General features: G+C 38.7%; 1 protein-coding gene across 4 annotated transcripts in view; it reads left to right on the top strand.

Moving 5' to 3' along the window:
• The window catches only part of LOC150085768 (tRNA (uracil-5-)-methyltransferase homolog A), a 488,197-nt gene that overhangs the window by 293,802 nt on the left and 176,876 nt on the right, over positions 1–17,519 (top strand). For all 4 annotated transcript variants that reach the window (XM_090374238.1, XM_090374237.1, XM_090374236.1 and 1 more), the window contains exon 9: positions 11,638–11,787. In XM_090374238.1, the coding sequence (XP_090230364.1) occupies positions 11,638–11,787 (150 nt within the window). The remainder of the gene's footprint in view (positions 1–11,637; positions 11,788–17,519) is intronic.

The following is a 17,519-nucleotide window of genomic DNA, read 5'->3' as shown; positions in this document are numbered from 1 at the left end:
ATATTTTTCTTCTAAACTAGTGTTTTTGTTAGTCCTTGGTCCCAATTAAGCAAAATTTATATGTATTTATATGCAAAGTTGTACCCCGACTTACGCGAATTCGACTTACGCGATTTTCGTCGGACCCACCTATCGCGTAACTTCGGGGTATTACTGTATAAACAAACTTTCCCTAATAAAAAGCCTAAACAATATAACGCACATGAAAAACATGAACAGTCTTTCTCTAGTGAAAACTATAATTGAACTTTCCATAATATAAGCATAAAAAATCTTTCACACATCAAAAGCATAAACAATATTCCACCAGTGAAAATATAAACAAACTTTCCCTAATAAAAATCATAAAAAAATGACATAGAGGTGGAAGGAGAGGAGTCATCATTCCTCCTCATCTTGGGTGACTGTCCTGTAAGAGGTTCATCAGTTGGAGGACATTTATCCACCTTTTTGAAGAAGGAATCCAGGGTTGACTGCTTGATCATGGTTTTTTGGACCCTCCAAAAGTGGGCCATCAAGGTGTCATTAAAAAGATTCAGACCCATTTCCACGGTGGAAATATCCCGGTGATAATCTTTTATAAGTTTGGAGAGTTTATTCCAGCAAGAGAACATCTCTTTAAGGTCGTCAGCTGGAATGCAATGATTTTTTTCCTTTTCCCTTTCCTCCTCCTCATCACCAAAAGCTTTCCTCTTCTTCAGTGCCTCTGCCTCTTCATGGTGAAGCTCTGCTAGCTCCTCCCTGTGGTCCTCCATGTCCTCCTCAATCATCTACAGGCTGATGGAACTGCCCAGACACACAATTTCCTGCACAACAGGTTCATTAGCATTAGTAGAGGCATATGATGCAAGAAAGCAAGCTTATGCAGCATCAGCCAAAAAAAAAAAAAAAAACTTCCACCCCTCCGTTCATTCGAAATACCTGTCTAGCTGAGCCTTAAATTTATTTAGGCTATCAACTTCCCCAACAAGGGATGGAAGTCTGTTCCACCAACCAACTACCCGCTGGCTAAAGGCAAATTTCCGCACATCTATCCTACATCTGTCTTTCCTCAATTTGAATTTATGCCCTCTCAGCTGATTATTCTGAGCAAGAGGCAGTATCCCATCAGCACTGAGCATGCTCAAACCATTCAAGGCTTTGTACACCTCTATCAGATCACCTCGCCGCTGGCTAGTCTCCAGACACCGTAATTTGCAAAACTTAAGCCTTTCTTCATCAGAGCAACCCGTCGTCGTTCCGTTCACTAACCTTGTTGCCTTTCTCTGTACTCGTTCCAGCAGCTTTACATCCTTCTTCAAATGAGGCCTCCAGACCTGTATACAGTACTCAATGTGAATAAAAAAATGTGAACTTATACAAGCCATCAGAACAACACGCAACAGTGCCGCTGGGCCAGATGGGATATATTATGTTATGTTACAGCACCTTGATGAGGAAAACTTACAAATGCTGCTAGCCTTTTTTAACCGAATCTTCCTGGGAAATGTTTATCCCATTTCTTGGCACCATGCTACAGTTCTGGCCTTTTTGAAACCTGGAAAAGACCCCTCCAATCCTAATAGTTACAGACCAATATCTCTGTCCAGTTGCCTCGGTAAAATTCTTGAAAAAATGATCCACAGTCGACTCACTTGGATCATTGAAAGCGAACATCTACTAAGTAATAGTCAGCACGGCTTTCGCCAAAACAGGTCCTCCTTTGATCTGATGATCAAGGCTGAATCCGAAATTCGCAATGCCTTTGTTAAAAACGAACACCTAGTTATGGTCTCCATAGATATAGAGAAGGCATTCGATACTACCTGGCATTATGGAATTCTCCGTGACCTCCATAATCATGGTCTCCGTGGCAACCTGCCTATAATCATTAAGAACTTCTTCAAGAGCAGATCTTTCCAGGTGCGATATCAAAATTCCCTTTCTACTACATTCTTGCAAGAAGAAGGAGTACCACAAGGGTCAGTTTTGAGTGCAACCCTGTTTGCCCTCAGAATTGATTCTGTCACAAAAGAACTTCCAAATACTGTAGAGGCGTACCTTTACGCTGATGATCTCTCTCTTTCTTGCCATTCACAGAATATGAGATCTATTGAAAGGCAATTGCAGATGTCTCTCAATAAAGTACAAAAGTGGGCTGAGCGCAATGGATATCGTCTTTCCCAACAAAAAACAGTTGCGATCCACTTTTGCAATCAACGCAAACTGCATACAGATCCTGAACTTCGCATATCAAATACCACTATTCCGATTGCCAGCAATATCAGATTCTTGGGACTAATCCTGGACAGTAAGCTGAACTTCTTTGAGCATGTTAAATTATTACGTACTACCTGTCTCAAAAAGATCAACATGCTAAGAGCTTTATCTGCCCATTCTTGGGGAGCAGACTGTACAACTTTGCTGCTCTTATATAGAGCATTGATCAGATCCCGTTTAGATTATGGTGCTCCAGTTTATGATTCTGCCCGAAGGAGTGTACTACGTGGCTGGATCCTATTCAACATAATGCACTGCGGATTGCAATTGGTGCGTATAGGACATCTCCAACTCATAGCCTATACATTGAAGCTCATGAGCCCCCTCTGCATCTCCGCAGAAAAATGCTGTTACTTAAATATGCAGCCAAAATACAGACTTGCTCTTTGCATCCTATTCAGCCATACCTTTTTAATCAACCACTAGTTAATCTCTATAGAAATAAACTAGGTAAAATCCGACCAGCTGGCCTACGGCTTCTTGAAATATCAGAGAACTGGAATGTTCCTCTCCACAACAGGCAACAGATAGAGAATTACTCTCATCCTCCGTGGACCCCGTTTCCTCAACTAACTTGTGATACTTATTTTCTCCAATGGGGAAAGAATCGCCTACTGACACTGAATGTGCAACAACTCCATGCTAGCCATCTTCAAAGCTGTGCTGACTTCTTGCCGGTATATACGGATGGTTCCAAATCTCTTTCAACTGTTGGAGCAGCAGCAGTGTTTCCCTCTGCTATCATATCAGCTTCTCTTCCACCTGAGTATACCAACTTTTCAGCAGAACTGTATGCAATACAATTAGCTCTAGAAAATTTGACTCTACACCCATCTGCAAAATATATAGTTTACACCGACTCTCTCAGCTCAATTAGAGCAATGCAGAATCCCTCTCAAAAGAATCACCATATTTTAGTTAAAATCAGGAGTTTGCTATTGCAAATTGACCACCGTCAACAACTAGTGAAGTTTTGCTGGATTCCGGCACATTCAGGCATAAAAGGAAATGAAATAGCTGATATATCTGCTAAAAATCCATCAACCTTTGACTTTACCTCTGCCTTCATTCCAGCATCTGATTATAATATCATAATTCAAACAGCATACCATGCACAGTGGACAGCGCTAGGGCATAAAGAAACAAATAACAAACTTTTTCAATTGAAACAGGACCCGAAATTATGGCACGCATGCACCCAGAAAGTTCGGCGAGAAGAAGTGGTACTTGCACGGATAAGAATAGGGCACACCCATCTGACTCACCTCCATTTACTCACCGGCAATGATCCTCCGCAGTGTTCACACTGCTCTGAACATCTAACAGTCAAACATATTTTGATTGACTGTCCACACTATCAACCACATCGTACTTCAACACTTCAAAATCTGGCTAATCTTCAAGAACCGCTGACACTACATCATATCATATCATAGGAGAGGAGGCAAATATTAAGGAACTTTTCTGCTTTCTGAAACAAATTAGAGTGTATAATCTTTTATGAATAGCTCTCAGAACTGAAATGAATTTGAATTGTTATGTTCTTTATTATTTTCTGATATAACTACGAATAGGCGCACTATAGCCATAGCAGCTGATGCGCCAATAAACACCCATACCACACACACACACACACACACACACACACACGCTCATTCCAATAGAAGCAGTGCAAGAATCATTTTCACCTCTGCCAGTGGCTACTGTTAATCTATTAGTCCTTGTACCCCCCCCAGTCTGGCAGTTTTCCGATCCACCTAATACTGCCTCGATAGCATCAGCACACATTCTTGCACCCTTTTTATTTAAGTGTATCCCATCCCTGTAGAAGCGATCTCTCCTGTTAACAAGTACAGACCAGGCTGAAAAAAATTCTACCCCTTGAGCCTTGCACAATCTTTCCAGGGCCGAATTGATCGACAGGGCTCTCATCATATACTCCCTCCTATCGTGTCTGGGCAGAATTCCTCCAACTCTTGAAAGCCTTCGAAGTTCCTTGGAGCCACAATGGCCTCCAAGCTGAATTCAAACACCTAAAAGAAACCTCCTTCCAAGCAACCACAATTAGGAAAACAGTATCTGCTATATTGAAGTGACCCTTCCAAAAGTCCTTCAGAGTCACATCACTGGAAGAAGTGGCCTCAAAACATTTCCTGAACAGTGCCTTAGTGTAGAGTTTTTTTTTAAATTTCAATCACCTGCTGATCCATATGCTAGAGGAGAGGCATCATATTAGGTGGGAAGAAGTGAACCTTGATAAAACTCAACTCATCTCGTAATTCTTCCATCAAATTAGGAGGGTGGGCTGGAGCATTGTCCATGACCAAAAGAACCTTAAATGGAAGATCCTTCTCCCTAAGGTAGTCACGGACATTGGGGCCAAACACCTCAGTCACCCAGTCGGAGAAAAGACTCCTGGTCACCCAAGCCTTATGGTTGGAATGCCACAAAACTCCAAGGTGGTTTTTTCTGGGGTTCTCCGAATGGTACATGAGCAGTGGTTTGATCTTGCAGTCACCTAGCATTGGCACAAAAGAGCAATGTAAGCCGGTCTTTCATTGGCGTGATATTGCATTCCTTCGTGATATATGTTTTGTGTGGCATTCTCTTCCAGAAAAGGCTAGTCTCATCGTAGTTAAACACCTGCTGCAAAAGAAAGCCTCCATCCTCAATTATTTTCTTAAATTTAACACGATGCTCAGCAGCATGCCTATCCGCACTGTCAGCCTCACAACACTGTGTAATCCAGTCCTTTTCCTAAATCCGATAAACCATCCCTTAGTGCCAAAAAAACTCCTTCACAGAACCGTACTTGTACTAGGAGCTTTAGCATCAAGTTCCTCAAACAATTGTTTGATCTTTTCACAAATAATCACATCACTGACACTATCACTTGCCGTTTGTTTTTCATTAATTCGAACTAATAGAAGAGTGTCCATCTTTTCCGTGATATTACAACGTGAACTCCTTAACCTAGAGATTCCCTTCGCGACCTGTGCACTTTTTATTTCTTCTTTTTGTACTTTTATTTCTTAAAATTGTACTTAAAATTGTACCTACGAATAGGCTATAGTGCGCCTATTCGTAGTTATATCAGAAAATAATAAAGAACATAACAATTCAAATTCATTTCAGTTCTGAGAGCTATTCATAAAAGATTATACACTCTAATTTGTTTCAGAAAGCAGAAAAGTTCCTTAAAAAAGTTCCTTGGTTTAGCCATACCATATTCAGCACTTAGATCTCATACACTTTTTTCCACTTTCTCACTTTGAAATTATTTCTTTCTTAATGTCTAAGTTAATTAGCTTTCTCACTCTATTTTGCCGGCTCATGGTTAAAATTATATAGCAGAATAATTTTAAAAAATATTTTCACTGCTAAAGGGCATATAAGCTGAATTTTACAAACATAACTGAAGCTCTAATCAAAGCGGGAAGGCCCCGACACATCATGCACATGTGCGTGCTACGTCGGCCGATAGTATTCTTCCGCGTTTGTTATAGCATCCTGATTTTATTGATAAAAACTGTTTGCTGTAGCATTCATTCATTGTAGCATACCTGACTGTACACTGAGTGGAAAGAAATCATGGGATACCTATGTAATAATGGGTAGGCCCACCTTTTGCCTGGATAAGGGCAGTCACACAGTGAAGCATTGAGTCCGCTAGTTGACGAAAGCGTTCCACGGATATTTCCATGGAACGCTGCACCGCTGTCCATAATTCTGTCGCATTCCTGGGTGGAGGATCCGAAGCTCGAAGAGACTTTTCCACAGTATCACAAAGATGCTCCACAGGGTTCATGTCCAGTGAATGAGAAGGCCATTCCAGGGTGGGTGGTAAAATCTGCGGAATGCTTTTCGAACCATGTTCTAGTCACCACGGCTCCGTGGGGAGGCACACTGTCCTGCTGGAAGAGTCCGTTGCCCTGTGGGTGCAAGAATTGGACATGTAACATGGACCGTTCAGAGATGTCTAGACATACCAGAGGTCCCAATGTGAGCCAGTTGAACATGCTCTAGATGACTACCGATCATCCACCTGAACAGTTCCTTCTTGACATGATGGGTGCATAGCTTTGTGCAGATTCTGCCAGATATGCACCCTCCCATCTGCTCAGAAACTGGAAACAGTACTCATCGGACCAGGAGACCTGTCTCCAATCATCCAAGGTACAGTGCAGATGTTCTTTTGCCCAGTTGTGGCATAGAGTCCCATATCATGTTGTTAGCAATGGGACTCTGGTGGGTCGGTGACTCCCATAACCTATTGTGGCTAATGATTGCCTGATGGTCTTGGTAGAGACGTTTCTGGCACCTCCCTCATTGAAGTCGGCAGTGATTTGTGCGACTGCCACTCTCCGAGTGGCTGAAACAATGCCAGACATGCATCGACGGCCACTTTCGTCCACCAACTTTCTCCGCCCACAGTGCTGTCCACGATGAATTGTTATTCCAGAAATGGCGTATTCCTGATTCTCTCTTGATACTGCCAAACGGGGATAGTGCAGTTTCTGTACCATCTCCATGATAGAGTGACCCTTGCATCGGGCACCCACCACCCACTATCATCCCTCTTTTCAAAGTCGTTTAACTCACAATGTTTATCCATACTTACATTGAATTACCAAGGTGCCTCCATAGCCAGGTGGGATAGAGCAGCAGTGCGTAGCACACGCTTCTTGATTAGACCAGGGTTCGAGCCCGTCTCCACCAAATACGGAGGATGCAGAAAGGTCAGGGAATGACCACCGCATATCCTGGAGCAATATGGCCTTAGTTGCTAATGCTCCTAAAAACCAAATTACAAACAAAACAACATTGAATTACCATCTAAGTGAATGCAGTGTACCTATATACCTGCCAAGTGGTGGGTTCATCCACTAGCTAGAGTGGTGACAGCATCACGTTGCCCAGGAATCAGGTTTCCCATGAATTTTGTCCTTTCAGTGTACATGCTGTGACTGGAATATAACTGCACTCCTGTCTAGATGGTCCTGCATTACTTCTTTAACTAATCAGTGACTTCATTATTTTCCCTTCCCTGGAACCGAAGTTAAGGTAACAGCCTCATATTACTAGCCACACCTTAATGTGAAGGTATGTGAATCAATAGATATATGACACAAACTTTGGTTACTGTTACAACTGTGTACAAAAATTATGCATTTGCTTCACTTGTACAATAATTATGTACCTATAGTAGCATGTAGCTTTTTAGCTCTAGACACTAATACAGTATATAAAAATTCACCTTGATTGAAGGTTTTCTTTTTACCCTACCTTTCATGGCAGTAGCAATAGGTATAATGAAGATTAATTATTTTTTGGTGTTTGTAAATACTATATAATAACATTTATTTACTTATTTATTCCGGTTATTTGGGACACATCGGGACTAGTGCATTTTGGCCCGATTAAGCGGCAGTAAGCGCCAGTCATTGTGATCACGTCTGTGAATTCAATTTTAATTCAATTAAACAGCGATTCTAATTAGCAAAAATAGGAGGAATATTATCCACAGGCTATAAAAGTAAAGATATATTAAGCACAAATTTACCCTTTATTACCTTACCAATTAAATAATTAAATGATACGTGATAATCAGAATAATTAATACTTACTGTAATATGTACATACTAACTAAACTAGTTGACATTTCTGTTCACTGACATTTGTGGGTAGGGGTTAAAATTTAAAACAGTAAAAAGATAAGCAATCGATAACAAAAAACACGGCACACACAAATTGCAAGTAACACGATTCGCGCAAGTAACAAATTAAAAGTAAGTAAAGTAAACTGCAGCCTTTATCAACCCACTTCAGGATGGAAGCCTACTCAACAATTCATGTTGAGGGAAGTGGACCATAATCTACCACGCTGGTCCAGTGCGGGTTGGCAGATCGACCGTATTCAGCAGTCAGAGCGAGTGCTACTGCACTCCCGCTCCTACCCACTCGGCTACGCAGGTCTTAACAAATTACGAAGCTTTAAAAATAGGAATGAAGAGAAGATTCTGAAAATTATTTTTTTTATATGATTGAAGATTCTATAGAAGTGTAAACACATTTAACCATAAAAACCCACAGAATTCCAGCTGTCGGTATTATCGCCAATTCAATAAGATCGAGTTTACTATCAGTTTATGATAGATTTCACTAACAGAAAAGCCCAATAAACAGGTGTATGCCAATTGTTTTTATTGTTTTATGGTTGTGACCTCCAGAAATCTGACCGAACTACGTGGTACGGTCGAAGACAACCATAGGGTATTCTTCAGTGCTGCGGTCTCCTGCCCCGATTAAATGGCATTTTGTCCCAATTAAGCGAAATAAACCCTGGCTATTTTCTCCATTGGGTTCTGTTTTTTAAGATTTGCCCCAAATAAACGGCTGCCCTGATTAACCGGTGGCCCAAATAACCGGAATCCACTGTATTATATTTTTTCTCTATATATGTCTATTAAATTTTATTCTGTGTATACTTGTGTTCTCTACTGTTTATTCTGTATATAGGGTGTCTCAAAAATATTGGTACAAACGTTTAAGGGAGGTAAGTAACATCTAAGGGAATGTGAATTGCATAGGAACCCATAACCGGAAACATTACCGTAAGTCGGTACACGGATATACGCATGCATCGATATACGAACTGTGAGCTGGCAGACATGCACCTAGTGTATGGATTAGCAGTGGGCAATGGACGAGCCGCTCAATGAATTTATGGAGAATGCTTCCCAGACAGACGTATACCAGACTACCGTTTGTTTGCACGTGTGCATCAAAATTTGTGTGATTATGGGTCATTTAGAGGTAACAGGAGTAGTGCAGGCAGACCATGTTCGACGTGAACTCCCGCCATGGAAGAAAGTGTGTTGAATGCCGTCCAGAATAATCCTACTACCAGCACACGTGCCGTTGCCTCTGCCTTAGGAGTGTCTCGTTGCAGTATACAGCATGTCTGCCACAACGATTCCTTACACCCCTTTCATCTCCAGAGGGTTCAGTTACTGCTCGCCCAGGATCATCCTGCATGTGTGGCTTTTGCACAGTGGTTTCTCCAAGAAAGTGTTCAAGTCTTGAATTTTCCAGCCTATGTTTTGGTCACGGATGAGGCTTATTTCACTCAGGAAGGCTCATGTGTGGGCTCACTCATGACAACCCACACGGTGTGCACCCCCATGCGGCCCAACATCTCTTCGCAATAAATGTGTGGGCAGGTATGGTCAGTGAATGCTTAGTCGGCCCATACCTGTTACCATCCCGCATGAACTCCGCTAAATATCGGATCTTTCTTGAACAAGTTCTACCAGGGTTACTTGACGATGTTCCAGCAAATGTGAGATGCAACATTTGGTTTCAACGTGACAGGGGGCCTGCCCATTATGGAAGGTGTGTTCATGACCATTTGAACAGGCATTTTGGGCATCAATGGATTGGCCGTGGGGGACCTGTTGCCTGGCCCCCACGCTCACCTGATTTATCAGGCCTTGATTTCTTTCTGTGCGGGGCCCTCAAATCTATCGTGTATGAATTGCCTGTGGAGACGGAAATGGATCTCATGGCGAGACTCGTCTGTGCTGCTGCTACTGTCAAAGAAACTCCAGGTATGTTCGACCGTGTCTGCCAATCCGTTCTGCGTCGGTGTCACGCATGCATCGCGTCTCATGGTGGAACCTTCAAACAACTGTTGTACCATCATGAAATGCATCCATCTTGTACTCCATTGTTAATATTATGCCAAATAAATGTTTGCCACTAATTACTGTCTTGTGTCATTTGTGCTTCTTGTGCCTTTGCTACTACTTTCCCGTGACGTTTCCGGTTATGGGTTCCTATGCGATTCACATTCCTTTAGATGTTACCTACCTCCCCTAAACGTTTGTAACAATATTTTTGAGACACCCTGTATATTTGTAACAAAGAGTACAGTCAGTCCTCGTATAACACGTGTTCACAACACGAATTCGATCATACACGATTTATAAATAGGGGAACGATATTGTATGTAACACAAACCGAATTCGCTTATGCACGATTCGCCTTCATGTTTACAAGAAATGGTAGTCAAATGCAGTATCGCCCCAGCTGAACACAACACGATAGCAACGAAGAGAAGATTCTGATAATGTATTTATATTTTTTATATCAGCGAAGCAGATACACATTTCACCATGAGAATGTAAAATCCCACACAATTCCAGCTATCAATATTATTGCAAATGCAATTAGATCGAGTTTGCTACCAGATTATAATAGATTCCACTAACAGAAACGCGACTGGAAATTGTTTTTGTTTTATGGTAGTGACCCACAGAAATGTGCTTTAGTAAAATGTGAGCTAGTGAGGTGTCAATAGTGTGTCTCTGCCTTTGCGGTATTGTTTATTCATTTGCCACTCACGCAGTTTTTTTTATGTGTATCAAGCATGCCTCCTCATTTGTAATTGTGTTTTATTCCCTAAAATTGAGTAAAATACTTAAAAGGTGTGAAAAGGAAGCATCTTTGTGAAGACACTGCAGATTCAGAGAGAAAAAGAAAAGCAATATCAATAGATAGAGGCAGACTGGGTCAAAAATTCTTATACAGGAAAATTTGTAGCGGCCTCATACTAGCGTTTATGGCCAAAATCACACTTTTGGCCTCCAGCCCACCGGGGTTTCCCCGGTGGGCTGGTTAAGGCCGCTTTGGCCAAAATTGCGCCAAAAGTGTGATTTTGGCCATAAACGCGTCTGTTAGAGAAAAAATATGAAATCGTGAAACACTTTGAGCGAAATGAAAATTTTAAGAAAAGGCAACATGTAATATTGCACGTGTTACAGGTCTAAATGAGGCAACGCCGAGAATTAGAAAGAATGCAGAGAAAATAAACTTTCATAGCAGGAACAACTCAAAGTGTAACAAAATCCATTAGAATAAGACACAAAGAATTGGAAGAGATGGAATGGCTCATCTGTTTGGATCATCTGTTTGGATAGAAAATCAAAAAAAAACAAGTTTGTTTGTGATAGAAGCAAAAGCATTAGCAATATTTTATTACATAATAGTCTGAATAAAATACATAAGTATTTTATTACGATTATTTGTTTGGTAATGAATTGGTTACAAACGTGTGTTCAAGCTTGGGTGGTCGGCATCTAACCCTATTCTTCCCATAGGGCCTGTTATTTATTTCGTATGATTTTGCATTGCACGAGGGTTTCTAGGAACACAACTATCGTACTATATGAGGACTGACTTATTATGTATTTCTTTAAAAAAAATTAATGCAGTATTATGAAGGAATTATAAAATAATAGTTCGTTTTATGTTTGTATTTTAAATTTCTCTCTCTCTCTCCATCTGTATTGCTAATTTTTCTTTTACTTTATTTAGTTTGAATTAGAAGATGAAAAAAAAAACCTTGAAAAATATTTTTCTGAAGGGGATGGTTATGATTGCAGAGTAACATCTCTCTATTTCAAAACTTTTAAGAAAAGGCAAACTGGGGAGGAATCACAATTAGAACATATTTATGGAAATAAGGTTAGACCCTCTTTCTCTACTTGCAACTATAATTTTTTGTCAGTAAACAATAAAACAAAAATATCTCATTATTTTATTAGTGCAGATATTAGAAGTCATATTGTTTTCAACAGTTTTATTTTTTAATATTTGTTATTTTGGGAAATTGTAAAAATGAACTGACTAATTTTAAATTTAGTTGCCCTACTTAGGCAAAATAAAATGGCAAGATGTGACAAAAATAAACTTTTCATTTTTTTCATTTCTTTATCAATTGCTGTGGAGTTTTCAAATATTGTGGGGAAGGCTCAGTTAAATACAGTTTTATCTTCATTAAAAAGGAAAATTATTTCATATGATGGTCTAGACATTGCCATAGTAGAAAATGAGGCATATATGTTTGAATATTTTTAATTAATATTGCTAACCAATTGGAGCTTATTGGGCTCTTCTTGTATATCAGTTGGATATGCAAGAAATTTTTTGCTGTCTCCATATCTCCTTGCTTGGAGAGAGGAAACAGAGCAATTTTTGTGTTACAGGCTACTTGATTTATGTTTTATGAGATTACATTTTCAAATAAACCAGAGATTATCTGAAACAATTTTTACATGGATGTAATTCAGCTTGGCTAATTGCTTCCGGCATTTGAATTGTTTTGCTCTTACTGACACTCTACATGTAAGTGATTATTAATAAATACAATTTCATAGAATAAGTGAGACTTATGTTCCTAGATCAACTTTGTAATCATACCATATAGAGAAAGTGACAAAGCTGTCTGATTTTATAAAATTTATTTCCGCAGAAGATTGAAGAGGGACAGAAAAAATTTCTCCTTGGTTCGAGTTATATTGCACAAATGAAGAGGTATTCATACAAATGTTTAAATGAAAAAACATGGATGTAATTCATTTTCAAATTTATGTATACACATATATAAATCTTTACTTTTAAGGTATACATACCAATAGCAAAATACACATATGAAGGAAAAGTTGCCACGGTGGCTAGAAAAATGGCTGTGGGATAATTACAATAAATAACAACAGGCATCATGGGTACGAGTTGTTTGCAGTTGGTTTCATAGATATCCAATTACTCTCAACACTCCATAAAATTTAAAATTTCTCCTCTATCCTACATTTCCCTCTTCACATAGCTTTCTGTTGCTTTCCTTTTGTTCTCCTTGCACTGTTAAGATTTCTGTTTATGTTATTGTATTTTAATTCATTCTAATTCTGTCTGTATTCTAATCATGTTCTAATCCATTTGCATTATCACTTACCAACTTAAACTTTAGCTCGTTACTATACTTACCTTTCCTAAATTTAAAATTTATCTCATCCTCCTTTATGTTTATCCTTGCTGAAAATGCTATCCCATCTCTCTCTCTCCATTTTGAAGCCGAGTGCCAAATGATATTACTGACCTATTTTTAAGTTTAATCTTTTAGAATATTAAAGTTCAGAACCCTTGAATTCATTGTACAGTAAACCCCCGCTATTCGCGGTATCTGTATTCGCGGTTTCGCGTATTCGCGATCGCCAATTTAATATAAAATGAAACCTAAAAAAATGTGAATTTTAAAGCGCCGTGAATATTTTCCGCCATAAAAAACATGGGCGTGGCTAAAATTATCTTTCCCGGTCAAAACAGCGCTTAGTGGGTGGGGGGAGAGGGGTGACAAAATCGCGAGCGTGGATGTTTCTCGCTAATCCTTGTGCAGTATGTATTATGCGTTTGTCATGGAAGGTTTCGTCGTTTGCTTTTAATTTATATGTTTATAAATTGAATAAATTTATCAATTTATAAATTGATATGCTTACAAAAATGATAAATCTACCGTTTTGCAGTGTAAAACAGACTTTTTCGAGTGTGTTAACGGAAGAAAGTGACTTTATTGTGGACAAGTTCTTTCTAACCCGTACAAAAATATGGCTACGAATAAAAAGAGAAATGTGAAAATATCAAAGAAGGTGATGACATTGGCGAATAAAATTGAGTTATTAGACAAACTTTCTAATGGTGAAAGTGTCTCCTCAGTGGCAAAACATTATAAAATCAATGCGTTAACGGTACGATCAATCAAGAAATCGGAAGAAAAAAATCTGCCGTAGTGTCCGTGAAAACGCGCTAATTGCTTCAAAAATTTGCTCTGTAACTCGTGATGTTAAATTAGAAAAAATGGAAAAAGCTTTAAATCTGTGGATAGAAGACCGAACTCAAAATAAAATTCCGTTAAGTTCACTCATCATTCGCGAAAAGGCAAAACTCCTTTATCAACACTTTAGCGAAACTGGTGATAGCACTGGCGGGATACGTTTTTTAGCTAGCAAAGGCGTTGGTTTGAAAGATTTGTTTGAAATTTCTAATAAATATTACATTTAATATTAAATTGTTTCTTATTTTCATTTCGATGCCATATGTTTGCATTTCACTATGTACTGTCTATGTACATAGTCATATTATGAAGGTACATATAATACATACGTAGACAAAATTTTAGACCACTTTTTCTTATATATTTCATACTTTGGAACGGATCCCCTTTATTACTATGGGAGCCATAACTCAGTATTCGCGTTTTCGGGATTCGCGACATTTCTCAGGAACGTAACCCCCGCGAATAGCGGGGGTTTACTGTATTTAATAAATTCTAATTAAGGCCACTAACCCCAGGAGGAAAGGTCTTCACTTGTACTGGTAACTTTTTGCTTGGTTATTTGTATGACAAATTAGGTGATACTGCTTCTGGGAGATTTCTGACTCTGTGTTATAAGTCAGATACCTGCAAAGAATTCATTCCCAGGATTATAAAAAGCAAACATAACTGATACCAGCACTAAAACCATATGACTTTTTACCTTGGCTCTAAAACAACTAGGGGTGGGTAAAAAATGAAGAAAGTGACAGTTTCTACAAAGAAATAAATAGCATATCCTTACCAACTGCTTCAGAATATCTGCTTAAAACACATGATAATATATTCAACAAACAACCAATCAGTAGGAAAAATTTCTACTTTCCTAATTCAAAAAATTCAGGAGAGCATAGCTGGATCCCAAAAAATATTGACCTTCTGGAATTAGGTAAAATCATAGTATTAGTTTTAAAACTGCCAAATTATGAAGAAAGCAAACTTATACAGCATCAGCAGAAAATAACAATTCATGATTTATAACAAAATAAGTCAACCCATCGACATGAAAATATAGTACAAAGAGGCATAAAATATACTAAGTGTGCATTGAAATTTTGAAATGGATTAGAGTTTTTCTTCTAGATTTACAGTAATATTTTTGTAGGGAACGTGGGGAGGTAATGCTATGAAATTGGAATTATAGTTAGAACCATCCCAGAGCCAATAGAATGTATATAGAATTTTGGTAGCAATCTGCATTTTTCTTGTTGAGTAATGGAAAAAACATATTTTAATTTATGCCATTTTTGTTGGCAGGGGAGGGAACGACTGTTATGAAATCATAATTGGACCTGAAATTTTCCCAAGCAACAACAGAACAAAGGTTGAAAATTTGGCCTTGAACAATATGTGAAATAAACGGGCAATTCCCACTTTACGAGTTCTTTTTTTTTCAAATATCAAGTATCAACAGAATTGAGAATATCAACATTAATTGCAATAAATAAATGCTAAACATTCATAAATACGGCATTTCAAATCAACCACATAGCTATATCATACATTGCTACTGTGTTTTTTATTATTTGTTCAGGCAGAGATAAGGAGGGAGGTCCAACTCGTAAACAATTTTGGAAAGAATTGCATATTTTAGATGTAATCAAAATGATAAAATGAGCCTGGGACAGAATTACAGAGAAGAACATGAAGGGTGTTCGGAATAAACTCATCAGTTTATTGATAAACTTTAAGAATTACAAGAACCAGTAGAGATTGTACAAAATGAAACAGAAGTGATTGTTAATATTGCTAACCAATTGCAGCTTGAGGTTTCTACAACTAACATCACTCATCTGCTTCAAATACACAATGGAGAGCTCACAAATCAAGATGTCTCCTTGAAATGGCAAAATGTGAAGAAGCTGAGAAAAAAGATTTCACAAATGAAACTCCTGTTCTTTCCTTTAGTCTCAAGGATCTTTTCAACATATAGAAAAAGTAATTGAGATTTTCGAGTCACAAGATTCAAATTTCAAGTGCACTAGAAAATTCGCTACAGATTTAAAAAAATGCTTATGCATGCTGTCATGAAATTTAAAAAGAAAAGGATTACTGTCTCTGAAACAAACGACTCCTGAAGCATTTCCAAAGAAGAAGAAGAAGATTCCTTGTGCTTCCAACAAACCGAGTGACAAGCCAAAGATGAGTGAAGAACAGTCAACGAGTGTGCATTTAGTCGATGATGACCAATAAACATTCTTTAACTTTTGTATGACAAATAATTTCTTTATTATTATAATTTGCTTGATTTTGAAGGCTATGTTTTCATTTCTTTGGATAAATAAATCATTGTTCAAGCATAAACTATTGTTTTGTTGACCTTTTTTTAACACACTATGGTAATATAGTAATTGTAATACCAATCGTGGCATGTGATGCAAGAAAGCAAGCGTATGGGCTTTAGCAGCATCAGCCAAAAAAAAAACAAAAAAATGTTTTCACACAACCATTCCCTCAAAACGTTTGTCCAGTTCCTCCTTAAATTTATTTAACCTATTAACTTCCACAACAGATGGAATTTTGTTCCAGCAATTAACCACGCGCTGGCTAAAGACAGATTTCTGCACATCTATTTTCCAGCTGTCTTTACTCAATTTGTATTTATGCCCCCTTAGGTTTGGAATCTGAACAAGTGGAAGAATCCCATCAGAATTCAGCGTGCTCAACCCATAGAAGGCCTTATACACTTCAGTCAGATCACCTCGCAGGTGCCTAGTCTCCAGCCACTGCAATTTGCAGAACTTAAGCCTCTCTTGGTAAGAGGATCCCTTCATTCCCCTCACCAACCTTCTCTGTACACGCTCAAGCAAATCTATATCCTTTCTAAAATGAGGCCTCCAGACCTGTACGCAGTTCTCAAGGCATAGCCTGACCATTGCCTTATACAGAGGGACAATCACCTCCTTTTCCCTGCTAGCAAAATTCCTGTATACCATTGACAAAACCCCATGACCTGCTCTGGCAGCCTGTCTGCATTGCTCAGAAAACTTCATATCTGATTGCACAATTAACCCCAGGTCTTTTTTATTTTCCACCACCTTAAGTGTAGTACCACACAGTTGGTACGTTTCTCTGGGTTTACTTCTACCCATATGCAGTACTTTGCATTTGTCAATGTTAAACTTCAGTTACCACATCTCAGCCCATCTTCCCAAATTTCTAGATCCTCTTGTAGTAGCACACTGCGATTACTGTCATTAACAACCCTGCCAACTTTTGTATCATCTGCAAACTTTGACACTAACCTTGATATACCTTCATCAATATCATTGATAAATAAAGAAAACAACAATGGACCCTGTGGGACTCCACTAATAACATTAGTCCACAAAGAGCAGCACCCGTTGATTGCCACCCTCTATCTTCTCCCGCACAACCATCCTTTTATCCATTGTAGCAACTTACCCTTAATACTGTTCTGCTGCAATTTGTACAGTAGTCTTCCATGCGCAACAGTGTCAAAAGCTTTCCTGAAATTCAAGTATATGAAATCAAAATTATTTTTTGCATCCAGTTCCTTTGTAACCACACCATAATATCCAATCAAATT

This window comes from Mastigoproctus giganteus, chromosome 5, assembly GCF_048544385.1.
Source record: "Mastigoproctus giganteus isolate SK-2022 chromosome 5, ASM4854438v1, whole genome shotgun sequence".
Taxonomy (NCBI): Eukaryota; Metazoa; Arthropoda; class Arachnida; order Uropygi; family Thelyphonidae; genus Mastigoproctus; species Mastigoproctus giganteus.
This window is presented reverse-complemented; position numbering and strand designations above follow the sequence as displayed.